Source organism: Spinacia oleracea, chromosome 6 (assembly GCF_020520425.1).
Source record: "Spinacia oleracea cultivar Varoflay chromosome 6, BTI_SOV_V1, whole genome shotgun sequence".
Lineage (NCBI taxonomy): Eukaryota > Viridiplantae > Streptophyta > Magnoliopsida > Caryophyllales > Amaranthaceae > Spinacia > Spinacia oleracea.
Window position 1 is genome coordinate 123,630,474 of NC_079492.1, and position 27,871 is coordinate 123,658,344.

General features: G+C 38.9%; 3 protein-coding genes across 9 annotated transcripts; 1 reads left to right on the plus strand and 2 right to left on the minus strand.

Annotated features, from left to right (window-relative positions):
• Nucleotides 1-1,087: 1,087 nt before the first annotated feature.
• On the plus strand, nt 1,088-2,047 carry LOC110788592 (translocator protein homolog). Its single transcript, XM_021993210.2, has one exon. The coding sequence runs from the start codon at nt 1,252-1,254 to the stop codon at nt 1,867-1,869; it is 618 nt and encodes a 205-aa protein (XP_021848902.1). The 5' UTR covers nt 1,088-1,251; the 3' UTR covers nt 1,870-2,047.
• Nucleotides 2,048-3,188: 1,141 nt separating this feature from the next.
• LOC110788616 (xyloglucan 6-xylosyltransferase 2) lies at nt 3,189-5,129 on the minus strand. The gene has a single exon (XM_021993247.2). The coding sequence runs from the start codon at nt 4,816-4,818 to the stop codon at nt 3,481-3,483; it is 1,338 nt and encodes a 445-aa protein (XP_021848939.1). The 5' UTR covers nt 4,819-5,129; the 3' UTR covers nt 3,189-3,480.
• Nucleotides 5,130-6,937: 1,808 nt separating this feature from the next.
• Nucleotides 6,938-27,045, minus strand: LOC110788614 (uncharacterized). 7 transcript variants are annotated; one of them, XR_008923938.1, is made up of 6 exons: nt 26,639-27,045; nt 18,440-18,567; nt 17,264-18,107; nt 16,980-17,167; nt 8,952-8,983; nt 8,023-8,123 (listed from the first exon to the last, which is right to left on the minus strand). XR_008923938.1 is itself a non-coding variant. In XM_056833026.1 (4 exons), exons 1-4 carry the CDS (start codon nt 26,904-26,906, stop codon nt 7,227-7,229), a joined length of 795 nt encoding a protein of 264 aa, XP_056689004.1. In that variant the 5' UTR covers nt 26,907-27,039; the 3' UTR covers nt 6,938-7,226. The 7 variants fall into 7 exon arrangements, 3 of the variants coding, with proteins under 3 accessions (XP_056689004.1, XP_056689005.1, XP_021848933.1); XR_008923937.1 differs by having other exon boundaries at nt 8,024-8,128; XR_008923936.1 differs by lacking the exons at nt 8,023-8,123; nt 8,952-8,983 and adding an exon at nt 12,689-16,900 and having other exon boundaries at nt 16,980-17,164.
• Between the last annotated feature and the right edge of the window lie 826 nt (nt 27,046-27,871).

The window sequence follows — 27,871 nt, forward strand, 5'->3', positions numbered from 1 at the left end:
TTATGGACGACATCAAACAACTGCTTCTTAATTTCGTCAGTCATATTTCGCTACATATATACCGAGAAGCTAACCGCAGTGATGATTACGTCGCATCCATTGGTCAACACAATACAAGCCACCAAGATATAAATCCTTTTATAGACAATATTGTTTTCTATTTTATTTCTTTAGATAAGTTAGAATATAATTTTGAGAGAAGAATATCATAACTTATGTGTTATTATCCTTTTAAAAGGAGGAAAAAAAAACCGAGAGTTAACGTTTCTGTCAATTAAAAACCCTTAACACAGTCGCATCCAAAACCGGTCGGGCCTAAAAGAAAATATTACATTTCCCCGAAATCTTCCTTAGACGAATGAACAAGTTTATTTGTAAACCAGCCTTCGAAAGCGAGGCTAAAGTGCTAAACCTATGATCAACAACCTCAACAAAAGGGTACACAATCACCAAGCATATAAGGAAACTAAGTGGAGTGAACTCCGTACAAAACATGATGTTTGGTTGTATTTTGAAGGTTATTAGTTATACTTTCCTTGTATTTACAGTTTTCATGTATTTTAACTATTGTTGTTTGGTTGAGTATAGTAAGTTATAATTCTCATGGAAAAATCTACTTACCTATAAGCATTAGGTAAACAACTTCTCAAACTGTCACTTCCTATCCTGTCTACCAAATAATCTCTTTGCCCTTTACTCCTTAGGAAATGAAACTTCTCATGCAACAGAATGTCATCCAAACTAGGCCTAACAACACATAATAAGTGCAATTTGCATGTAGATGGCGTGGTTGACGAAATGGGTTTGTATAAAATAGGCCAAAACTTCGTTAATGGGCCTTGTGCAATTAGGACCTTTGGGCAAGACCTCGAGATTAACTATTATATAGCGATCATGTCGGTAAATGACCTTTCGTGAATCGTGATGAAGAGCCACGTGCATGCGCATGACAACTTCTAACGAATATTTGAGCTTAGCCGAAGTTGAAATCCACCCACTCCATCAATTATACAAATTACACAACTTAGACATCATCTCCATTATTATTTATTTATTAAGTTGTAAAATGAGTAGTGAATTGTGGCACTTGCTCTCACTTCTCACCCCCTACGTGTCTCTTCTCTTTTGGCTTTGTTGTCATTCTTATGTTACTTCCCTTCCTATTTAACCCTTTCTTCTTTATATCTCTTCATATATATCTTCACACTATCACTATTTCCCCCAAAAACCACCAACAAACAAACAAACAAAATGGAAACCCAAAACCTTAAGCAAAGGAGTACTAGAGATGAACCCAACGCCAACGCCACCGCCGCCGCCGCCGCGTACGACACCCCCGAAAGAGATACCGCCAACGACGAAAGCGATAAAGGGGCTGGGCAGACAAGGCAGAAGAGGAGGATTATGGCAAAACGCGGCCTTAAATCCTTGAGTGTAGCACTATCAATTCCTGTGATCATCACCCTTACCAACATCTACATGTTTGGTTCAAATGACACCTACAAGTTGTCCAACAGACCCAATTGGGTACCTCCAATATGGGCTTTGCATATGGCTTGTTTGGGCTCAGCCTCCCTATTGGGTCTCTGCGGATGGATTGTTTGGGCTGAGGGTGAGTTCCATAAGAACCCGAATACTGTGGGCTTATATCTGGGCCAATTCGGGTTGAGCCTCCTTTGGGACCCGCTGATGTTCAAGATGGGTGCGAATTGGGCTGGTCTGTTGGTTGCACTCGGAATGTGTTATGCTCTGTTTCGGTGTTACAGGGTGTTCAAACGGGTGAACGACATCGCCGCCGACTTAGTTTTGCCTTGTTTGGGTTGGGCTGCCCTTCTTGCTTTTGTTAGTCTCAAGCTTTTGCTGACATAAATTTGTCGATGGGATATGATCATATGACTATAAGAACATGATGTTGAATACTCCTAGGCCTGTAAATAAGGGTCTCTGTTTTTACTTTCTTTTCCCCTTTGTAATAATCAACCAAGTGTTATGTGCTAATGTCTAGCATGTTTGTTTGTATTAATATGATTTTCAAGTTTGATACAAATCCTGATACTGTTACAGAAAAGGCAATACTTCGCAGTTACCAAATGCTCTGTGGGGGGAAAAATAAGTGGAAAAATACGAGCAGAGCGGAAATCTGAAAAGTACCCAAGAAAAGCTAAGCAGAAAATGAGCAAGATACAAGTTTTTCATTCCTATTACTATTAAGATGACGGAAAAATAAGCCAAACTGCGCCACAACAAAGAAAGCAGGAGAAGCCCTTTGTTGTTGATATAACAAATAGTACAAAACACAACACATACACCAAAAAGCTCCAGAAGCCCAAAAACATCGATTTTATGGATCACCAGTAGTAAGTAGTAACCCAGGAATAATCGCGCTAACTGACAGAAAAACCCCAACTTTGTTACAGTCAAATGCTGTAACCTCAGGGGAAAATATTACTGCAACCACCAGACCATACGCAGTTGGAGAAGTGGAGCATGACTGATGTGCACGTGCCTAGGTCAACATGACTCGGGTTCATCACACGTGCGGCGTTGTGTGGTGCACAAACTGGTGGGTGCAACACAACTGGTGGGTGCAATATTTTGTTACAGTCAAATGCTGCAACCGCAGGAGCAAAATTTATTGCATCCACAAGACCACCAATGTAAGCACCACAGTACCACACGCAGGGGAAACAGTGGTCCAGTGGAGCACGACTGTTGCGCAAGTGCCCAGATCAGCATGACTGGTGTTCATCACACTTGCGGCGTGTGGTGCACAGGATCCCAACGTATGTTTAAGGTTCAGTCAAGAAGGTGAAAAACCGAGTGTATGTAGTTCATCAACAATTCCACTCAGTAGTAAATAGTATGTAGTAAATCAGAAAATACCATTCCAAATCCACAATATGAATAAAAAGCAATGTAAAGAAAACCTATTCAATCATAATAAAAGATTCATGTGTTAAACTCAGATCAATCTATACACCATACTGTTGCTCAGAAATTCATGTCGGAAGTTGGAGTAGATAGTACGAAAGCATTGTAACACAAACCTACATAATTATGAAATTCTGATAGAAAATTGAAGTATCCAACTAAATTTAAGATTCATGACTGTTGAATGTGAAACTAAAAAACACAATGACCATTATTTTTAACCTCATTTGAAGACTTCAATCCCATAAGAAAGAAGCTAAACTGGAATATATACTCTGATTACCAGTAACAAGCACCAAAAAGATGGATGTTAACACATCAAATACACTAGATAATCATCTAACAGCAGCAGATGAGAAGAGAACCAAAAATATATGGTACTCATCTCCTCCGAGTGTACAAGTGTAGTTTCCTAGAAAGGAACAAAAGAATATTATGTACAAACCTAATGAACACATACACATAACCCTTCTAAGAAATCGTACACTAACATGGAATACGAGCTAAGAAATCAGCAACAAAAGAGAATAGAGATCAACCAGGTCAAGATCACGATACCTTGGTTGCCTGAATCCCCAGCTCATCTTTAACCTCATCCTGTTTCATTGTCTCATCCTGTATTCTCTTCACTCTCCTGCTAGCAAGCGATGTATGACCAAACCCATACATTTTCAAAACCTGGTTATCCCCAAAATTAAACGCTCTCTCCATCTGTTTCAAACATCTTTCCACAGGGTAATCACTAATCTTGCCGCAAGGCTTACAACCCACAAAATGAGTGACCAATGGCCACCTATGATCACCCAAACCTGGATGAAAATTCTCAATCATCTCCTCATATTTATCAACCAAAATCCCCCAATATCCGTGCAAGTAATATGAATTCTCAAAATAAACCTTCTCCCCCCACTTCTCCTTTTCCTTTGCCAACAAATACACCATTGCGGATTGATCATCTGCTTCAAAGGAAGGTCGACCCTTCAACTCCTGAGTAAGAACCTTCCCTGCCTCAACCCTAGTCTTCCCCTTCGGCCCCATTGGAGCCCACGCATCAAGAAGGTCCAACGACCACTGACAATTCCTAATTAAGAAACTCCCAGTATTCAAACCAATCCAATTCTTCTGTTCAAACACCATTTCCTTCCATCCATGCATAATTAAATTATAACCCTCATACTTCTCCCATGGCAACTCAAATTCCATGTCAGTAAACATGGCATCACTATCCATCCACCATAGAAATTCAACCTCCGGGCGACTTAACAAGAGTGTCCTAATTAATGGCAATTTCGCCCAAAACCCGGACATTTCAGCATCCAGCAATGCCATATTATAGTAAACCTCAATCCCATGTAACCTACAATAATCAATCTTGTTCTTAATTGACTTCAACAAATAATGATCCCCCACAGGACTCTCACACGGTTTCGGAGACGAACCAGTGACTAACAAAACCCTAGGTTTCCTCTTCTCCCCAATAAAATTCGGCATTTCCGGATGTTCATTCAACCATTTCTCTCTCTTCCCATCCCAATCCATAACCTTAGTACCCAAACTATACGGCATTGATAGTTCAACATCTTTATCATCACTACTTTCATCATGATAAAACTTCTTGTAATCAAAAGCAGCGTAATTGAACGTATCCGAATACGAGGAAGATGATTTTACCTCTTCGAGACGGCGGTGCGGCTCAGCGAGCTTCCGAGACGAGAAATGGTTGCGAATCTCGAGGAAATCCTGCTCCGGAGTACCGAATTTTCCGGCGCCAATGGTGCCTCGAAGGACGAGGACTGTAAGCAGAAGACAAAGGAACGTGACATTGCAATGGCGGAAGAACCTGTTTAGCTGCCTAGCTTTACGAACTCCTAAAAACTTCTCCAACATTTTCGATAATAAATTGAGGAATTCAAGGAATGATCGACGCCATTAATGGCGAAAATTTGAGACAATTAGGGATTGTTGAAGGTGAAATGAGGAACCCTAGACGAGTTAGTTGGGAAAAGGGGGGAGAGTGTCGGTGTTTTTGAGTTGGGGGAAATTGTGCTGTTCCAATCTGTAAGATCATTACCTTAAAAAAAAAGGAATAGTTTGTTGGATCTTTTTTTTATGGCATTAATGAGTTGTTTAGTGGTGGTACACTACACGTCTACACATGGTGATCAAACAATGGAGAAGGAAGAAAAGCTGAATTTGATGTAATCATGTAGATAATGAGGGGTTTCTCATGGATCTTATATTCTTATACAAAGTTGACCCGGTTTGACTTGACTTGGTTCGAACCGATACATATTAGAAGATTTGTACATCCGTCAAAAATCGGATCGGCACTCATTTGGAACGGAATTAGAATTACTTTTGTGGACCGGAATCGGATGGGAATAATCCGATATGGACCACATCAGACCGGTTTTTTTTCCGGTTCGGGTTTAGACCGAGTTGGACTGAAATTATTGAATACGCCTCCATACAATTTTCAAATTTATTTATTTCCAAAAAAGATATAATCACAAAATCTTTTAAAAGTTTAATTCTCAATTTTCAAGGGAGAAGATATGGATATACTCAGAAAATTAAAGAGTAGGAAAACAACAGAGAATAACACATGATTTTAGAGCATTAAGGAAGAATACTAATGATCTATTTAATTTAAAACGGGTCAACCGGTCCGGACCGGACCGAAACACAAACATTAAAATTTAAAGGACCGAAGACCGGAATCAACTGGTCCGGTTTCAGTCTATTTTCGGTCCGGATCGGAATTTAAACACCCTTACGGCATCACAAATAGTTGATTCACATTCGAGGAGATTTCAGAATTTAGGAGGTGATTTAGACTTCACGTAACTTATATTTAATATTGATTTAATGTATTGTTTATTTATGTTTGTTATAGCAAATGATGGAAATATAGTTTGACTTTTAACTAGTTTAATTTAGACGAATGATTCATCACTTGGATAAGACCCGAATTGAAATCGGTCAATTGTAACGTTTAGTTTTTCACCTCTTATGTCTATAATGAAAGAGCTCTTTTTTGTGCTCTAACTTTACTTTAGTTTTCTTGGCCTAGCATTGTGTATGGTCAGACGATACAATCTTAGAAGAATATCTTGTTGCGTTGGAATAACATTCAAATGGTTGACAAAAGTTATCCCTTCGAATTTTGTCGTGGAAATCTCAATTTATTCTTCATATGATATCACAAGCGAATTTTGGAAAACTGATTTTGGCGCACCTTTATATGAGTATAAAGTATAGGAGTGTCCGAGTGTCTCATAATCACTTTCCTTCTTTCCCATGTTTATACATTACGGGCGTTACTTTCAGACTTATTGCGAACCTACTTTATCTCAACATGACCAGATTTGATGGAGTATTTTCTTATGTTAGTTCAATAACCAAGTCTATTCTTAATTGAGCCAAGATCATTAGAACCACATTTCGTTATTTTTGGGTGTATAATCAAGTTGTCCACCGCCGACAACAGTGACTAACCCTCTTACCCCGCATGCTCCAATAAAGGGTAAAGCGATGACCAATGATTTGTTTTCATTCCCAAAGGTTGAGATTCGAACCCCGAACCCCGAACCCCCAACCTATTGGTTAAGACTTAAGAGAAAAAGTGAGCAACTACTATGCCAAGACCAACTTGATTAGATCACCGCATTTCATAATTGTAGAGAATAATTATATTTTAAGAAAAAAATTACACATTTGAACTTTGAAGATGGATTACCATTTCATCAGAGATCATGTGCATTACAATATTCTTACTCTTTCACATGTGCATTACCCTTTCACAATATTCTTGCTCTGATAACTAATGATGATACATAAATGCATAATACATCTTCCTGGATCCCATCTCTTTTATTTAGCTCTCTCTCCTAAACTTCATCATCGTGATCTTTCTTTTTTGAAAAAAGACCCTTTATACGAAGTGTATGATGCAACATCATCGTTTTTCGTTTCCAGTTTTCAATAACTAATTAGCAGGCACATGTATGAGAAAAGTGTTTGTAACTTGACGTTCTTTATAATGATATGATGTTTCGGTCTTTGTTAAACAAAAATACAGCTTAGTAAAGTACTACCACTACAATCTATCCCATCAACATTGAAGTTCCACATAATCATCTATGATTAATATGCTCATCATCATTAAAAACAAATTAATCACAATGAATTTTGGGAAGCTTTTCCACATGGACATGGAATTCCGCATGCTTAATTTGAGCTGATAATCTTTCTTTCTTTCTGCAGTCTCTGAGCTGATGGCAAACATAGCAGAATTACTCAGAGATACAAAGCTTCCTGAGTGTTATGGAAGTCCTTCTTTTCTGGTCTATTTCCTGGCCTTGCCAAATCTGAAACCCTGGTTTCCGATTTATCTCATGCTTCCAATGGTAGCGAGCATCTCCCCACATGATAACTAGGGATCCCGGGGGCAGATATACAGGTATTGTTATTGCTGGTGGAATTTCTCCATCCCCTTCAACAGGTGAAAAGTGCATGATACAGGATGACTCCAAGGAGACTATAGCAATACCATCTTCAAATCGCATCAGATCAACATGAGCACAGATACCCTGTGTCATTATTACAACATATTAGAGGTTAATACATACATCAAGAGAATGAAACAAAAGGATTTGATAATACCAGTTTAATAATCATCAATGCATCAGTACCTATAAACTTCAATTTCCTTCAAAGGACGCAGATCTGTAAAAGTTATTTAAAAGTTCCCTCATAGCTCATAAGGTGGCAGAATAGGGACAGATCATGATCATGGCAATAAGTGAAATTTATTCGAGATGTCCATGTTCTAGTAATAGATTAAACTAATGATGATAGCATGAATTTTAAACTCTATCCAGCTATATGAACATGTAAGTTCACAAAGTTCCTTTTTCGTATGGATAAATGTCAAAGTAATATAGCTAAAAGCACAATCATAAGCAGTAAGAAACTAAACAACCAAATCGCACCTCACCTGGCTGGTATACATTTACAATAAGTTGATCAAAAAATGGGTCTCTGGACAGCAATTGTGGAGGCAATACATAGGTCTCATTATCAAGATTTAGCTTTCCAATATTTCCTTCCTTGTCACCAAAACAGACCACTTCATGTATTTGATCAGAAAGCTCAACTGCCCAAAAAGGGAGGTCCCCAAATCTCATAGCCTGCACTGAGAAAATTAAGCAATTTTTTAACGAGCAACAAAAGAACCTAAACACATCAAATATTCTGCCTCTCCCTCTCCTTCCCACCTTATTACTGTTCTCCTCTTTCTGAAACATAGACATTCCAGAACTAAGGTGATATTTTATGCTATAGATACAGTTGATTTCTCAGCTTATAGTACCTTATACGGAGTACACAATACACCAAAGTACTGCAGTGTATTTCTTAATTTCAGCGTGTTCCGCAAATTTTGACAAAACAAATTGGGGAACTGCACAACAAAGATTTATGGAAGTGATTTTGACACACCAAACATTGATTTTGGCACACCCATTGTAAGAACACAGTTGTCTGTGCTCTACTCACATAGAGGCGTGCCAAAATCAGCAAAGTGGAGTACCAAAATATGTTTCCAGATTTATTTCATCCCTTTTCTTGTCTGGAATCTCAAAAATTTGAGTCACACCAGAAAGTAAGTAGAGAACTGACAAACCCCTTCAAAAAAAAAAAAAAAAAAAAAACTTAAAACTACTAAACGAAGAAGAAAAACAAGCGCTCAAGAAACTACAATGCTCTACCCAGCACATACCCCCAAACAATAAAGAGATTCATGAAAATACTTGAAGTTAATAAACGCCAAAAAAACTGGAAGCAAAACGGAGAGAAAAAAAAAAACTGGGGCAGATAGGCTGTCAGGCCGAAGGGTCAAGACAAGAGTAAACTTCATGGAAGATGTATGATTATGATCTCAAATAGAAGGATGGATGGAGAAAATTGAACAAATACAAATATTTCTACAGTATACATCAAAAGTTTTAGAATGGTACCTGGTTGTGAGCATCTTCAGTGAACCATCCTTCTGCAAACACATTTGTTCTTTAGCAATGATTAAATTAACTGAAACTATATGAAACAAATAACAAGAAAACTATAAACTACCTCCCCTAACCAACATGCAGTATATTTGAAAGAAGAAAAGGCAAGTTCAAGCGCAATAACCCATACCTAGTCTTAATCAAACAAGTACTTATTTAGTCAAAACTACCCAAAGCCACATAGCACTGAAAATAAACAATTGAATAATTGCTTCTTGAATAAAACTTCATAAATAACTTGAGCCAACAGAGATAATGAAACACATGGAAAAAATAAGTGATCAACGGTCTCAACTAAGTCAGACACTAATTTAGAATGAGATTGGTACAGAGTTACACACTATATCTGATATGGAGAAAAAGAGTATGTCCATCATGGACCAATAACTGAGTTACACGTGTCAAGATCAAGGGACACATGTCTTATTTCTTGTTAATCTAAGACGTGGCAAAGTAACCTGTATCTAGTTGACATGTGTCCCTATGGAAAGCAATCAGAATATTTCCCCTATTGCATGAGTACAAACTCTCTTATAGGCCCAAGGCCCACTAAAAGAGCCTGATCTAGCAAAGGACCACAAAAATATAAGGACACTTGTCCTCATGACATGAATGAGCCAATCATATGCCTTGGTTTTAGGGTAAAAACTGACAAAACACTTTTCCCAAAAAGCTATAAATACAAACCCTCATACCTCATTGTGGGGGTCGAAAAAATCTCTTCATTGATCACAATTACTCTCTCTCTCTAAGCTTGAACTCATTTAAGCTTAAAAGATCCAACAAGGGCACGAGGCATAAACAAGTGCCTTGGCATCTCTTCTGCCGACAAGGCAACGCTTAATACATGAGTACGTGTATCCATACATATCAAGGGCATCAATCGACAACAATCAGGGCATACAATCTCAAGATAAGGGCAATCAAGCTGATATATTGACGTTCGTCATTCAATACAATCTAAATGATCTTAAGACTGCACAACCGTCCAGATGACAAAGGCAAGCTGATTGGTTTAAATGGCCAAGCCTGGAATAACTTCAGAGATTAAGGGAAATCAAGCTGATTGATTGACGTCAACCAATACTATATGAAATAATCTCTAAAGTTATCCCCAATTGAGTGGGCAGACATATCATATATCAACTGATTCAACTTTAGCGGCATCCCGACCTACTTTTGGAGATTTTACTCTATCAAATTAGTCAAGTAAACTTGAAACATTGTTGCAACAGATATGCCAATGCAGAAAATAGCAAAACGACACAAGTGTCACAAATATGTTGATAAAACACAGAAAAGTTGTTTCAAGTCTTTCATACAAAACGTGACAAACACACCAAAAGCGTAAAAGAGAAAAGCTAGTAGCTGAGTGTGGCGAAGATGCTGAAGTGGGAGCAACCGGTCTATCCTTGCTCGTCGGCGTCCTTGTTGATGGTCTCCTCCTAACATTTCCTCATCATTCCTCCTCAGAATCAGAATCAACGAACTCTGGAACAGGATGACCTAACTTCTGGGCCAAGAGAATAACCCCTTCATGGTCAATGCGCCTCTCAAACCAAGAAAAGGGTTGGTCATCCATGACCAAGTCTGTTAAGGGAATTATATACAAAGTCAAGGTTTAGAAGTCAATATGTTGACTTTGTGATTTAGCATTGACTTTCTGTTATTGTTTGCAACTGAATTCTAACTGAATTCTGTTATGCTTGAGTTACTTGTTTTTCAAGCTAACTAACAAGAATTGTAGTATATAGACAAATGATGTAAGCTACGATTGAATCATGAAATATATTACAACTTCTCTCTCTAAATTCTCCTTCCTTAATTCTCTTCTTCTCTTCTCCTATTTCTGAATCTTCTTCTTCTTTCTTCTGGTGCAATCTATCTTCTTCTTTTTCTTCTTAATTCTGTATTCTGTCACAAAGCTGGCAACAGGATCAAGTATCCTGTAACATTGGTATCAGAGCTACTCTGATTACACTTGATGATTGCTAATCTAGTGTAGTCTATTAAGAAATCAATCGCAGAATCTGGGTTCACATTAGGGAACAGAAACTTCTGGAATTGATTGATCAAAGCAATCTGGCTCCTGCAACTCGACGTGCAATGGATGATCATCTGAAACAATTGGAGGAGAAAATGCTCGAGCAATCAAGAAGAGTGGAAAGTCAATCTGCTCAGATTGAAGATCAGTCCAAGAAACTTGATGGTTTGATGAATCTGCTGCTGGAGATGAAGAATCAAATGAGAGATTCCACTTCTGAAAACAGCAAGAATACTGGTGCTACCAAGGATGGTAATTCTCCTAAAACTTTTGGGTATAATCCTAAAATTTCTTTTCCAAAATTCGATCGTACAAACAGTAGAGTTTGGATTAAAAAGTGCAGTAGATATTTTAGCCTGTGTAATGTGAGTAATGAACATAAGGTGGATTTGGCATCATTGAACATGATTGACAAGGCAGAAAAATGGGTGACAAGTTATTTGTCAGTTAAAAGGAATGTTGATTGGGGTGAATTTTGTCTGGATTTGTCTGCAAGATTTAAAGATGTAAGGGGAACTAACACAGTAGAACAATTTAATAAGTTGCAGCAAACTGATTCCATAGAGTCATATTTAGACAATTTTGAAGATTTAAAGTCTGATGTCTTGAACACTCACCATGAATTGCCTGAAGAGTTTGTGTTGGAAAGTTTTATTGGAGGCTTAAACCCAACTGTGAAACCTTTTGTTAGGGCTTTTAGACCTACTACTATTGCTGAAGCTGTTGAATTTGCTAGGCTTCAAGAAGAACAGACTATTGCTTTTTCACAGAAACCTTTCTTATTCACAAAAAGCCATTCAAGCCATACCTTTGAACTTCAGCAAACCCACAAATGCTAGCCTGCCTGCATTACTACCTACACCAAATACAAAACCTACTCAAATGACCAAATTCAACCCAAGATATGCCAAGAACTTTAGGCACATTCCAGCAGATGTAAGGGCTGACAAAATTGCTAAGGGGTTGTGTTATTACTGTGATGCACCATATGACAGAACACACAAATGCCAATTCAAAGAACCACAGTTGTTCACTGTGGAAATATCAAGTAGTAATGAGGAGAAAGGGTCAGATGTTAGTGAGGATGATGGGGATGATGAGTTGGATAGTACTGGAGTAGCTGAACCAATTTTATCTCTTAATGCATTGTCTGGCAACCAGAATTTCCAAACAATGAGGGTGACAGGAACTAGGAATAATAAATTGTTCCATGTTTTGGTTGATTCTGGTAGTACTCACAACTTCTTGGATTTGGAGTTAGCTAAGAAATTGGGTTGTACTATTGAATCCATACCTTCTCAGCATGTAACAGTAGCTGATGGAAATCACCTAGCATGTCAACATGTCTCCAAAGGGTTTACTTGGACCATGCAAGGGAGAACTTTTACAGCTGATATGATGTTGATATCCTTGGGGGGTTGTGATATGGTTCTTGGAGTTCAATGGCTAGCAACATTGGGCCCTATTTGTTGGGATTTCAAAGCTTTGCTTATGGAGTTTCACTTGGATGGATGTCAGTTTGTCTTACAGGGTATACACCCACAGAAAGTGAAAGTAGTGGAGGGTGCACCTTCAGCAAAGTTGTTCAGTAATGCAGTCCAGCTTTGTTTGTTACAAGTAAGGGATATGTCCTTTCAACCTGTACAACAATCAGCCAATCAACAACATGAGGACAGTGAACTGAAAGCTTTGAAAGAACAGTACAAAGACATTTTTGCTGACCCTGAGGATTTGCCACCTCACAGGGGGGTATTTGATCACACAATCCCATTAGAGCCTAATGCAAGGCCAGTAAACATAAGGCCTTACAGATATCCATTAAAACAGAGAGATGTGATTGAACAATTAGTTCAAGATATGCTGGAAAGGGGGGTCATACAGAACAGTTCAAGCCCATTTGCATCTCCTATAGTTTTGGTGGGAAAGAAAGATGGTACCTGGAGATTATGTGTAGATTATAGAGAATTAAACAACAGAACCATTAAGAATAAGTTCCCTATACCTGTTATAGATGAGTTGATTGATGAATTAGCAGGTGCTTCAGTGTTTACTAAACTTGACTTGAGGGCTGGTCAGATAAGGGTTCAAGAGAGTGATGTTTATAAAACTGCTTTTAAAACACATTCAGGTAGACCTGTCAAACGGGTCGGTCGGGTCGGGTTGTAAAGAATTACTTTCGGGTTCGGGTTGAATCGGGTCGGTCACTTTCGGGTTCGGGTTTGCAAATGCTTGTTCAAGACCCAGAACTTTCGCGTTCGGGTTGACCCAACGGGTTGAGAGATTTTAAAACGCGCATTATATTTTCATTAATTTAGGTTATAAATATACAAAATATTGGGACAAATTAACAAATTTTCCTACGAAAGTTTATATTTAGTCAAATTCAACCATAAAATGGCGTATAATTCAAATTAAAATCATATTACACACAAATAGTAAAAACAACGTGTCTATTATGCTTACATTTTCTCATAATCTCATTTATTACTATAAATACAATGATTTTCAATCGGTCGGGTCCAAAACGGGTTCGGTCGGGTTTTGACCCATTCATTTTCGGGTTGCTCGGGTTCGGATAAAATCGGGTTACGGGTCACAAAATCTTGTTCAGGACCCAGTATTTTCGGGTCGGGTTCAGGTCGGTTTTCGGGTCGGGTCGATTTTTGACAGCTCTACATTCAGGTCACTTTGAGTTCTTGGTTATGCCATTTGGTCTAACCAATGCACCTGCCTCATTTCAGAGTTGGATGTATGGTGTTTTTAAGCCTTTACTCAGAAAATGTGTGTTAGTCTTTTTTGATGATATATTGGTTTACAGTAGATCCAAAGAGCAGCATTGGTCTCATTTGGCTCAAGTGTTTGAGTTAATGAGGTGTAATAAGATGTTTGCCAAAGCTAGTAAGTGTTGTTTTGCTATTGACAAGGTTGAATACCTTGGTCACTACATTTCTGCAGTAGGGGTAGAAACTGATCCCAATAAGATAGCTGCTGTGGAGAGTTGGCCTGTTCCAACATCAGTGAAGGAATTGAGAAGTTTTTTAGGGTTGGCTGGATATACAGGAAGTTTGTTATGCATTATTCTCTCGTCAGTAAACCTCTAACTGATTTACTAAAAAAGGGGGCTTTTGTTTGGTCTGATACAGCTCAAAATGCTTTCACTACTCTTAAGCAAGCTTTGGTTTCTGCTCCAGTGCTAGCAGTTTCTGACTTCTCTAAAACATTTGTGGTGGAGACAGATGCCTCAAATACAGGTATTGGTGCAGTTTTGATGCAGGATAATCACCCTTTGGCATTCATCAGTAGAGCTTTAGGACCAAAGTGGCAGAAATTATCTATGTATGAGAAAGAATTGCTTGCCATTGTGTTTGCTGTTCAGAAATGGGAACAATACTTGAGGAGTTCACATTTCACTATTAGAACTGATCAGAAAAGCTTGAAGTGGCTTCTTCAACAGAAGGTATCCACACCATTTCAACAATTTTGGCTTTCTAAACTCATGGGATTTGACTATGACATTCAGTATAAGTCTGGAAAAGAAAATGTAGTTGCTGATGCCCTTTCTAGAGTGCCTAGAGCCACTATTTTGTGTATGGCTATTTCTGTTGTCAACTCTGATCTTACTGCTTTAATCAAAGCCAGTTATATGTTGGATAACTCCTTGTTGGCCATTGTTACTAAGCTGCAGAATGGTGAATCTGTTGACAATTACTCCTTACAAGATGGTTTGGCTAGGAGGAGAGGAAAACTGGTTTTAGGGTCTGATTTGGTTTTAAAGAATAAGGTGATAAATTGGTTGCATTCTTCTCCTGAAAGTGGTCACTCGGGAAGGGATTTAACTATTAAAAGGGTGCAAAGTCTCTTTTACTGGAAGGGTTTGGCAACAGATGTGAGGCTCTTTGTGAAGCAATGTAAGACATGTCAATCTTCCAAATATGATACTGCAGCTAGTCCTGGTTTATTACAACCATTGCCAATTCCTGAAGCTGTATGGTTTGATGTTTCAATGGACTTCATTACTGGTTTGCCTAAATCAGGGGGAAAAGATGTCATTTTTGTTGTAGTGGACAGATTGAGCAAATACAGTCACTTTATGGCTTTGTCCCATCCTTATACTGCTATTCAAGTAGCTCAATCATACCTTGATAATGTCTTTAAACTTCATGGGTGGCCAAGGAGCATTGTCAGTGATAGAGATGCTATATTTTTGAGCCAGTTTTGGAAGGGTTTGTTCAGTCTTCATGGTACTGAATTCATGTTGTCTTCCTCTTATCACCCTGAGACTGATGGACAAACTGAAGTAGTTAACAGATGCTTAGAAACATACTTAAGGTGCATGTGTAGTGACCAACCTAAAGATTGGTCTGCTTGGTTACCAGTAGCTGAGTGGTGGTTCAACACTCACTTTCACTCCAGTATTCAACTTACTCCTTATGAGGTGGTTTATGGCCAACCTCCACCATTGCACCTTCCTTATCTTCCAGGAGAATCTGTTGTGGATGAAGTGGATAGAAGCTTTCAAAGAAGGGAGCAAATGATTGATTTGGTAAAATTTCATCTCCTGAGGGCTCAAAACAGAATGAAACACCAAGCTGATAAAAAGAGATCTGATAGGTCTTTTTCAGTGGGAGATTGGGTCTGGTTAAGGCTGCAACCCTATAGACAATTCACAGTGCAGAATAGGGGGAATCAGAAGCTGTCTCCAAAATATTATGGACCTTTCCAAGTGATTGATTGTGTTGGCAAGGTAGCTTACAAGCTTCAATTACCAGAATCAGCTAAAATTCACAATGTGTTTCATGTTTCTCAATTGAAGGTGTTTCATGGGTCTTTGCCAATTGCCACACACATACCTGCTTGGCTACAGGGCAAAGATTCTTCTTTGGATCCAGTTCCTGCAGTGATTTTGGATCAACGATCTGTGCAGTCTCAAAATCAAACTAAGGTCCAGTTGTTGGTTCAATGGGAAGATACTCTTCCACATGATGCTACTTGGGGACACTTTTCAGTCCAAATTTCCTCACTTTACTATTGTGCAAACTTGAGGACAAGTTGCTTAAGGGGGATGGAATGTTCAGGGAATTATATACAAAGTCAAGGTTTAGAAGTCAATATGTTGACTTTGTGATTTAGCATTGACTTTCTGTTATTGTTTGCAACTGAATTCTAACTGAATTCTGTTATGCTTGAGTTACTTGTTTTTCAAGCTAACTAACAAGAATTGTAGTATATAGACAAATGATGTAAGTTACGATTGAATCATGAAATATATTACAACTTCTCTCTCTAAATTCTCCTTCCTTAATTCTCTTCTTCTCTTCTCCTATTTCTGAATCTTCTTCTTCTTTCTTCTGGTGCAATCTATCTTCTTCTTCTTCTTAATTCTGTATTCTGTCACAAAGCTGGCAACAGGATCAAGTATCCTGTAACAAAGTCCCATGCCATGTGGGTAGCCTTCTTGGTGTCCTCCTCTCCTTTGATATAAGCTGATTTAGCATCTGCAGAAAGAAAAGCAACATCAGCCCTAGCGGCCGCCAAGTCCTTTTCCAGCTCGACAACTCGAGCTTCCATGGATGATTGAGCCTCCAGCTTGGCCTTGAGCTCGGCCTTCGCAGCTAAAGCCTTGTCAAGTTCACCAGTTATGGTGTCTATGGCCAGGATCTGCTCGTTAATCTTCTGAAGGTTGACCTTCCTCTCTGACTTCATAGGCGGCTAAGTCTCTAGCCTGTGCGGCAATGGTAGCATCTTTTTCAATGCGCACCTCCTCGATCTGAACAAAAGCGGCTTTCGTCACCTGCTTTTTAAGGTCTCTCTGAACTTCTCGGTGCCATTTCTTTGCTCCATCCATCTTGATGAGTAGCTGGACAAGCAAGTTAAATTTTGGAATTCGGCAAAACTTTATAAATACAAAAATAGAGACGAATGAAAGACAAACTCACATCAACCAAGGTCGCCTGGATAGCTCCCAACTGGGCGTCGTCGGGCCCTTGGACGAATTCTCTGTACTCCTTCGGCACAACATTCATTATTCCCTCAACAATTTTGGCCTGGGATTTGTTGTCAAAGCGTTTTGTTGAAGGAAACTCACCCACCTCCTCGTCATCCCACTTTTGTTCCAAACTTGCTTCTACAAGGAAAACAATGGCCTTAGAGTCACGAGGAGACATGACCGAACTATCTAATGAAAATCGATATGTCCTCACAACATTCATATAGTACTTACCACCTGTCTGCCGAACGCGGTCAAAAACAAAGCTCGGAACTTTGTCACCCACTACCTCGGGTAAGTCACCCAATGGCTTGGCTGACACAAATTATTAGGTACACCCGGTTGTACGTAGCTCTACGTGCAACCGGATCGTTTTGTATTTTTTAATCCCTCAAAAAAAAGCACATTTTTTAGTTTAAAAGCACATTTTCAGTTTAAAAGCACATTTTTACAATTTTAATGCACATATGTTTTCAAATATTATGATATTGAATATCTTCTTCCAATTGGGAAAAAACCTAAACTTAAAAGGTGAGCAACCAATATCAGTTTACATATCCTCTCAAATTCTTCGCGCTCGTATGTTCTTTTGTACTAACAATGTGTTCTTTTGAAATGTATCTGCTTTTAAGCTATAAAAATATACTTTAACCTGTAAAAATGTGCTTTAAACTATAAAATCGTGCTTTTTGAGGGGTTAAAAACCAAAACTACCCGGTTGCATGTAGAACTACGTACAACCGGGTGTACCTTTTACCAATTGCTTGGCTGGAGTCTCACTTGTACCCCCTCCGTTAGTGGAAACTTCTATCTCCCTCTCTTTGCCAGCAGGAGTGACTTTGTCCTCGTCAAACGCAGAGAGAACATTTATAGCTCCCTTACTCCCAGCCACGGCTAATGTGAGCTCTTTTGCAGGCCCATCATGGAACTTATCATGGAACTTCTCAACTGTCTCTTTCTCTTTCTTCACCTTCTTGGTGATTTTGAGCTTTGGTTTCTTCGAAGGAGCCTTAGCCTCGTCTTCCTTCTTCCTTTTTGATGCCAAAGCGGATCGACTTACGAACGAAGGCTTGACCGCCTGAAAGGGCACAAGTTAAAAGCAAACGAGTAAGAATTGTATGATCAACATAGGGCTCGTCACCAATAGTGATGAACTGTGGTGAGTGTCCACACGGCTCGTCACAAAGGATGACAGCCGGACACGGTCGGATGATTCCCGTGCAGCAAGTTGGGCTCGTCACCCTAGTGACAAGATGTGGTGATATTTCCACTCGCCTCGTCACCGGGGGTGACGATCCACTTTTTGACCAACTTGGTTCAAACTCATTTAATATTCTTGAGGCAAAATAAAGCTTTATCTGTCACATGCCCAAGTCACCATAAAACAAGTTTGAGGAATTTAAATAATACCTTAGAGGAGGCTTTTGTCTCATCTTGAATTTGGTGTAACTTCACTCTTTGTTGATACAGCTCGTTTAACCAAGTATCGGCATCAACATCTCCTTTCTCCTGATTGGTCAGCTGACTCATGGCTTTATCTGCAAAAAAGAGAAACAAGGTTTATTCAAATGAAACTACAAACACAAAATACACCATGTTATACTTCATAAAATCTGGTGTCAAACTACCTCTAGGCATAGCCTGACTCAAATCCTACTGCTGAGAGAAAGACGTCATATACGAATTGTTTTGCGCTCGGTAGCCAACTCTTGGGGACAAAGAACTTCTTCTTCTTGTCCGACGTCAACATTGGGTTTGACCCAAAATTGTCAGAAATCACATCTAACTCTTTATGAGAATCAAGGGAAGGGAATCGTCTTTCTTCAAGAAATTAGGGGAAGCCTCCCACCTACCCATTCTATGATACATCTCCATGTTGTTAGTATGAAATACGACCCATCTTCTCCTCCAGTTATGATGCTTGGATGGTTTCTTTACCACCATCATATAGCCAGGACGACAACCTAGAGAAAACCAACCTTCGGCACTCTTGGGTGCACGAGAAAGAGTAACCATTCGGAGAAAAGAACTGAAAGTCATGGGCAAGTGTTTCAATTCGCATTTTGCAATATAACCAAGGATAGTGGCCCACAAGTTAGGGGTTAATTGAGCCACCCCTAAGTTAAAGCCATCTAAGATCTCACAAACAAACAGATGGGGAGGGAATCTAAGCCCTAAGTCTACGGTCGCGGCATAGACCGCAAACTCTCCATTACATTGTGGACTTGTTCTTTCTTGGCATCCTAAAGTCATACCCCTCGCCAACATGGATGGACTCATATACTCATACCCCTCACGATGGAGATAGCCTCTCCACCCAGGACTAACCTTAAGGTCCCAAGGTGGCCTACCTGCTTTCTCTGATCTACCATCAGAATCATCATCACTCAGGTCCGACGAGGAGCCCTCAGACTCCCCATTTTCCTCCTCCTTATCTCCCCCTTCGACATCGGGCTGACACTCGCCTATACCGTCCGTCAGGCTCGTCAAAAACTTCGTTTTCTAGGCACCAGTATGGATCTCCCCTCGTTATTTGAAGGGTCCATACCGTCCCTTAACTGCAAAGAGGTTGAATGTGTCGTTTGTTTGGTTCTCGCCATAAACTCCTGCATAAGGGAACAGGATGACGGGTGTAGAGAAAAAGAAAATTGGCAAGGAATTTGGCTACCCAATCAAAGGTATAAGGGGAAATTCTAGACTCTTGGGTATCTAAAGATGTGCCGCCCTCAAAAAGCTTGACGGCAGGTGAGCTAGGGTTAGACCGCCCTAGCGGTGTAAGCGGCATAGACATATATATAAAAATAAAAAATAAAAAAAATAAAAATTTAATTAATAATAAATTAATACCTGAAGCACGACTGCCAAGCTGAGGCTAGGCACGCAAGAAATCGGTTCGGCCGACGTAACCAAAGCTTGGGGACTAACCCACAGTCAATTCGGCCGACACACCAAAATCCAAACGGTGACTCACGATTTGAAAAATCGGTCGAGCCACCGAACTGAAAAGGCAGGCGAGATAGAGGTTCGACCGCCGATCCGGGAATGCCGACAAGCTAGAGCCGTGGGGAAGCGGTTTGGAACCCGTTCTGAGAAGGCCGACGAGTTGGAAGCCTTATGGTGGTTCGGCCGCCAATCTGGAAGTACTGACGAACTGAGACTTGAAAACCTAGCCCACTTGATTCGGCCGACGAACCGAAGAACTGCGGCATGAAAACCTAGCCCACTTGTTTCGGCCGACGAACTGAAGCTTGAAAGCCTAGCCCACTAGATTCGGCCGACGAACCGAGGCTAGGAAATTTAGCCTGGTCGATTAAGTCGACGAGCTGTCTTGAAAATCTAGCCCGGTAATCGGTCGACAAACCAGTGACCCGAGCTTGGGGCTGGAGCAAAAATCGGATCGGCCTACGAGCCGAGTTCTGGTGTAGCGCGGAGTCAAACCGATCCGGCCGACGAAAACCTAGAACGGTCTTGGACCAGGGCTGACGAGTTGAGGCTTAGGCTGATTCAGTCGGCTCGGCCGACGAGGGCTTGTTCAAGAATAAGGGGGTGACGCGAGGTAGATTGAAGTGAGCACTTAGGAGCTCTAAAATTCTCTCCCTCTCTCTAGATTTCTGAAATTTTGAAAAGTGAATGAAGAAAACTTATCTCTTTGGGATATTTATAAAGAAAAAGCCGAATGGGGCATGTGTGATAAAAGAAAATAGTCGCCAATTTCTACTGTCAAGAAAACTCCAAAGATTCAAAAAATACCCTTTAACAACACTCCCCTTGAGGGGCAAATGATGTGGGAAAAAAAAAAGCATGTCCATCATGGACCAATAACTGAGTTACACGTGTCAAGATCAAGGGACACGTGTCTTATTTCTTGTTAATCTATGACATGGCAAAGCAACTTGTCGCTAGTTGACATGTGTCACTATGGAAAGCAAACAGAATATTTCCCCTATTTTCATGAGTACAAACTCTCTTATAGGCCAAAGGCCCACTAAAAGAGCATGATCTAGCAAAGGAACACAAAGATATAAGGACATTTGTCCTCATGACATGAATGAGCCAATTATATGCCTTGGTTTTAGAGTAAAAGCTGACAAATCACTTTTCCCAAAAAGCTATAAATACAAACCCTCGTACCTCATTGTGGGGGTCAAAAAAATCTTTTCATTAATCACAATTACTCTCTCTCTCTTTCTCTCTCTACTTTCTCTCTCTAAATACAAATTACTTAAGCATCGGAGGGGGTTTTCCGAGAGGAAATCCCTTGTTTTGCAGGATTTCGGCGAGCATAAAGGACAAGTCCGAGAAAGGTGTATCGGAGACCTCCACATCATTAGCATAAGGAAAAAAACCCACAACACTATCAGTTTGAGCTACACTTTATTCAGTAGGGTTTGGTTTTGGATTGGGTCATAATTAGTTAAATACAAAATAAAAATCGAAAAAAATTAACCAATCAATATAAGTCATATTCATTATAGGATCAATTCATTTTGCATCAAGTCAATTTTAATATTGTCCAATCCGTGTCATGTTGTTCAGGTACAGTTCTACTTTATCTAAGATCAGGTTCTCAGATACAACTTGATTTTTCCAGGGCTAAACACCAAGGTTTCACTAGAGATCTCTCAAAATAGAAAATAACTTATTTTGCAAACCTAAAACTTCTGGTGGTCTAGGGATGCATGATTCATTGTTTGGAATTTGGTAATATGAAGTATTTTAGGAAAGTTACTGCCAAGAATGACTGCGTGTGGATTTAATGGATTGATCATCTTTATATGAGAGGGCATGACTAGTAACTACTCAGCTCCACTTTCAGCAAGTTGGTATTGGAGATCCATTTGTTCAATCAAGGATGAATATTAACACTAGGTCTAATCGCCCAAGTCGGCTCTACTCAGAGAAAAGTGGTAATAAATGGCTTAAGGGTCCCTAGGACAGTGTTCCCTGTGACACGGGTGGGTTTGGAACAGGTTGCATCTTCCAAAGCACAACTTCATTTGTTGGTTAGCTGTGCTTGGTAGATTACACACTGCAGCAAGATTGTTTGCAATAGAAGTCAGCGATGTGTCTAGTTGCACCATTTGTGCACACCTCAACCTGAGACTTACTCCCATCTTTTTCTTTGTTGTACTTATAGCTATGCTCTGATCACTTCAATAAAAAATTGGTTGTATATTTTGTGCCCTTCTGTGCATTCAGTAACCGAGTTTAGTATTGTTTACAAAGCATAAGGGTGTGGGTGACTGTATAACTAGCCAAACCGAGTTTAGTATTGTTTACAGAGGGGTGTTCTATCTAAAGCTATCCTTTGGGAAGTTTCTTCTTTCCAATGTTATTTCTATATTTCTTTTCAATTCATAGTCTAAGAACATCAAGTTCTATTCTTAGATTGGGTTATGTAAAGAACTATATGTAGGTATTTCGCTAAAGAAAATGGTATTAGGCATATAAAGCTATAGAAGCTCTATGAAAGTAGAAGTACTATTAACGTAGGAATAGGATTGAATGAAAGCTTAGCTTATGGCTAAGTAAGCTCCAAAGGCAAGGAAAAGTAACTCGCTGAAAGGCTAGGAAAGGTATATTGATATCCAATAGCTGTAACTGTTTGCTCGACTGACGCTTAACATGCACGTCAAGCTTACGTCTCCTCGCTTATTAACAGTCTACCGAAACAAACCAACGAAGCAAGTCGATATGTATCATTATAATTTAGGTGTAGAGGAACAGCTCTAATATCAGATTTGCTTACTGCTTCAGCTTCAGTATTGACAGAAAGTATGACTCAAGACTCAAGAAGTTATGTTCAGGAAAGATAGTTTGAACTCGCTTATAGTGAAATGTGAGGGAGCCTATCACGCTAGCAACAAGTCCCATCTCCGGAATGGACAAAGGCAAGGTTGTTGATTCACATAGTGCTTGCATTAAAGAAAAGGCTAAATTAGCTGGGTATACTGAGTGTTGTACCCTGGACACAAAAGGATTCCTTTCACCGAAAGTGAACTTCACACGAGCAGCTTCCAAAGCATCTCATGTTAAGCAACGTCAACTCAAGCCGAGAGATCTATAGGTAAATAGAACTTTTTCCCTCCCAGAAGCTCAAGGTGAAAGGGAGGATTGAGAGTCGCTAGTCTTAGAATGCTTAGCTAGAGTATTGCTTAACACTTAAACTTTTGACTTGAAAACAAGCAAGGGCTTTCACGAGTTGCGCTATACTATAGTTATGTCCAAAACCTCATCCATCTTTAGGGAGTCAACTTCCTTAAGCATAAACTCGTAAACACAAACTTTGGCTATTACCATCTCTTCCTAAGCTTGAGAGATTGTCCACTAGCAACAACTGCTTGCTCCTGACTACTTGCTACTGACGCTTGGACATGCATGCCAAGCTTACGTCTCGAGCTACTTGCTTAACTGCCTAGCCAAACTCTTTTTCTGCTTGAAGAAGGCATGCAAGGATTGATTATGAAGGTTACCATCCCTTGATTGACGAAATACCAAGAAAGAACTATCAACTGTGAAAAGTAGTCGAAAAAAATCCCATAGTTATGCTTTCAGAACGAAGTAGGTTATTACTTGCTTTCGGATTGAGTCATAGCGTAATAGCAAAGGAATACTAGTAATAAGCTAATTAGAATACAACGATATGGGCTCTGAGTTACCAAAAGTAATTTTGGGAGGATATTTGACAGAACACTAGTGATCTCTGTTGATCCATATTTTTCTTCCTAAAAACAGAACTGGTTCTGTTGAAGGAATAACTACTTCAGTAATGGGTGCTGATAGAAAACTATTATTAAAGTTCTTCTCATTACTATATAAAAAAAGCTTAGCTTCATCAATATCTATAAAACCGACTATCATATAGTGACGAAACCGGACGTAGTGAAACAAAGGATAAGTTAACCCTTCGTCAATAATACGATCTATTTTATCTAGATTGATATTCAAAAGTATATTACATATGAATGGTGGAGGAGGAAGGCCTTTACCAGGTGTTATACCCCAACACTTGTTGTATGAATAGGCACTTCTATAAATGATCTCATAAGAGAAAAGATCTTAGGGTCTTTATTGATCAAGGGTTTCATCATCTCCACTCCACACAATTGCTACAATCTATTAGAATTACACATTCTAAATACTCCCATTGTTCAACTGTAAAATATAAGCCGTCCATAGCAGATGAATCCTCTTTCCAATATGTATCATAATTCGAAGTATGGAAGTAGCAAGTATTGGACAATAGATCTTTCAAGAACATATCCAGTGCTCTACTAACTAAATAATCTTCAACTGATTGTTCACTATCCTTGAAATGGGAAGGCTTGATACAAGGATCATCCGGTTCTAACCTCCATATCCTAGGAGTAATCCTAGGTAGAAAGAGAGGGCTAAATTCATATTTTCCAAGAGAAATCTCATTCTTGATGTCAAGTATTTGGGCATCACTCAGTTTCCTTCCAATATTCACCAAATTATTCGCTAAATCCAAGTAACTTAGTAATGATTTCATATACTTAGTCATGGATCAAGTTGGAAACTTCTTTTTTTGAGATAGTTTTTTCATGGTTGTTTTTTTTCTATTTTTTTCTAATCTAAGTCTATTCTAACCACTCAAAATATTGTACATAAAGATGGTTTTTGACCCTCTGTCACGTTCTAAAACATAGTGTCCTCTCAACCTTGTTGTTTTATAGGACAATAGGCGTTCTGTACTGACTTAGATTATTGGAACATGTCGCTATTCAGCCTACTGCATTCTAAATCAGGATTCAGATCATGCTTTGTTCCTCACTTCGTGTGAAGCTTCACTGAGAATAGAACAATTCTTTGAAAGAATTGAAATATCCCTATCCAATAAAACCTCAACTCCATAAAGATATGGAGACAGAGAGTCTTTATGCACTCGTGTTAGTATCTCTACTAAAGATATCATTTATATATGTATTTTTTTTTAATAATAATTAGAAGATTTAGTTATTGGAGAAGAAGAATACCTTGCTTTTCTCTATAAGGTGCATAAGGGTGAGGGTGACTTTTACTGAAGTGATCAGAGCACAACTAGCGAAACCGAGTTTAGTATTGTTTACAGAGGGATGTTCTATCTAAAGCTATTTTTTGGGAAGTTTACACTAGTATTGTTTACACTGGATTACAAGAAGCAGATTTTCTAAATTCAGGAAAGTTGTGAGTCATGCAGCAGTTTGTGCCTGTATTTACCAAGTTTGGAACTCAATAATGAGAGCTACTGGAGCAAAAAGTGTCTGCTGTCCCTTATCCTGTGAAGTGTGAAGCTAATTCAGGAATATCTAAAGGGTAGAGTTAGACCTTGTATGCCTAAGAAAGTTCCTAGTAATGACTTGGCCTAGTTTGAGGCATTGTAATTTCTTTAGCCTGTTTTGTATAGTTGAGGTTTTCTCAATGTGAGTAAGTTAAAAACTGGTGTGAACCTGGCTATTTGGGCTTCTGACTTGATAATTTTGTTCGTGTTTTGGGGCTTATTACCAATAAAAGTTTACCTTTTATCAAAAAAGAAAGCAATAAACTTTTCTTTCTAGTTTGGAGTACCCCGTTCCTCTTCACTATTGATTATTCTCCTTATGGACTTGGAGATAGACCAGCATAGACAAGGATGCTACGGCGAGACTTCAAGATAATGTAGAAGTTGGAGTGGAAACAAAAGGAATGAGAGAACCACAAGCATCACTAGACAATTGCTTGTAGCTTGTTTGTTGATCAACTTTTTGTTAGCGTTATTATTGTGTTTTGGCTCTTTCATATGGTGAAATAACTAAAAGATAAGTTATGGCTCCTCAATTAAAAATTTGAATGCCATATTTTCAACTAAAATGAAAAGGCAGAGTGGTGCAACTTGATCTCACTGGATTTTGGTCGTTTTGCCTAAAAGTTGGTTATTTTGCAGATAGCCATCAACTAATTCACCAACATATTTGTAAAAGAACCAATACAAACAGCAGACTCAAACCAATCAATACAAACTAACAATACCAACTCGTCAAACAAGCAAAATGAACCAGCAAGGCCTAACAACAATTCATTGCCTAGTAAAGATAACATTTACTCTTTTCAACATATGATGAATTAAATCACAAGGTAGATATTTTCGAACAAAACAATGTCGAACGGTTATTAAAAAATAACACCCATAAGAATACAAACCTGACAATACTCAATAGAATTTCCATCGTCAAAGTAGAACTTTTTTAGCTGAGCAGCATATAATTTAGGATTAATCTCAAACTACCCAAATCCAATTCTTTGTTACCGAGTGATATGGAAACCAAAATCTACAATTCCAATTCTAAAGGTAGATATCTTCCTTGAACCTAAGAGGCTACCGAAACTGATACCCATAATATTCAAATTCAATTCCAAACCTCGGTCTCTCACAAACCCAACAATCATCTATATAATTCTCATAACCAATAAAGGAAATTTACTTTAACTCTACAACATCAAATTTAGATATAATCTCAAGCAATCCAACTATTATTCAATTTTAGCAGTCCGAAATCAATAATCCAACAAAAGAATACAATAGATATAACTAAAATAAGCTCAAAATCAAAGATTTTTCTGAAGAATTACCTGTTTGAACGGAAGAAAGAAGAGAAGATTGCTGTTGAAGAGAGAGGAAGTCCCTGCATAACCACAACCCTTTGATATCTGCAATGTGTTTCCAGCTAGGGTTAGGGTTCGTTGTTGAATGTGAGAGATTAATAAGACCGCGTTTGTTATCAGTTGAAGGGAAATGGTGAGATGAAGAAGAGGATTCCATGAATTCTTCAATGTCAGTATCTGATGATGATCCTCCAAACACGTCCTCAAGCAGCTTCCTCTGATTGTCTCCTTCCATGGCAATGCCGTGAACTAGTCTTGCACCCGTGCGCAAGATATTGTTAAGCAAAATGATGTCTTGTTTTATTTTACACCCCTTTTCCTTCGATGTCAGTGAGGCGTTTTTTATGGGAGGCTCGCACCGTATCCGTTCCGACTTTCAAAGTAAGTGTGGGACACTGGGACAGAGGGGAGTTTAGAGGGTGATGGAGCGGGGATGAGTATAAAAATTATACTCGTTATGGGTGAAGGGTGGGTGTAGATTTTGGGTTGGGCCCGACTCGCTTGATCCTTGTTAACCTTATCCAAGTGTCAATTTTTACGTGAATTGAAACATTTGAAAAAGATAAAAATTTGAACAATTTTTTTATGCATTTGGTATGTTTTTGTAGTATGTCATAATATGAATTAAGGCGAGACTTTTAATTTTGTTTGTTCGATTTTTTTATTTATTATGGAAGTTACTTTTTTTTCCATAATGTTTGTTAAATAAGAAAAACTAGGTGGGGGTCGGTGCGGATATAGGGCGGGTATGAGACATGGATACCCAGGTGGGTGGTGAGGCAAAGATGAATTTCAGTTTGTACCTGTTAGGGCGGGGATGGAGATAAATTTTATACCAGTCGTAGGTAATGTGACAGAGATGGAGATAAAAATTTTAGTTAGGGATAGGGACGAGGGACCTACATCCACCCCGCCCCATTAACATCCCTATTCTCACTTTGACAGTTCACTATGTACACAGTCACACGAGGACTCACACAAGTTAATTTCTTGAAATTTTTCATTGGCTTATATAGTTTGGTAATCTTAAAAAAATGGATTGGAATAAAAATTATCTAAAAATCCTTATAATGGAGCATCTTACTTACTTTCATTAATGATATTTTGGATATTTTGCTCTTTTCATAATTTCCTTCTTCAATTTTCACCCATCCTTGGAAATAAAATCGTGAGAATTGAGCTTAATATTTCTCATTTTCG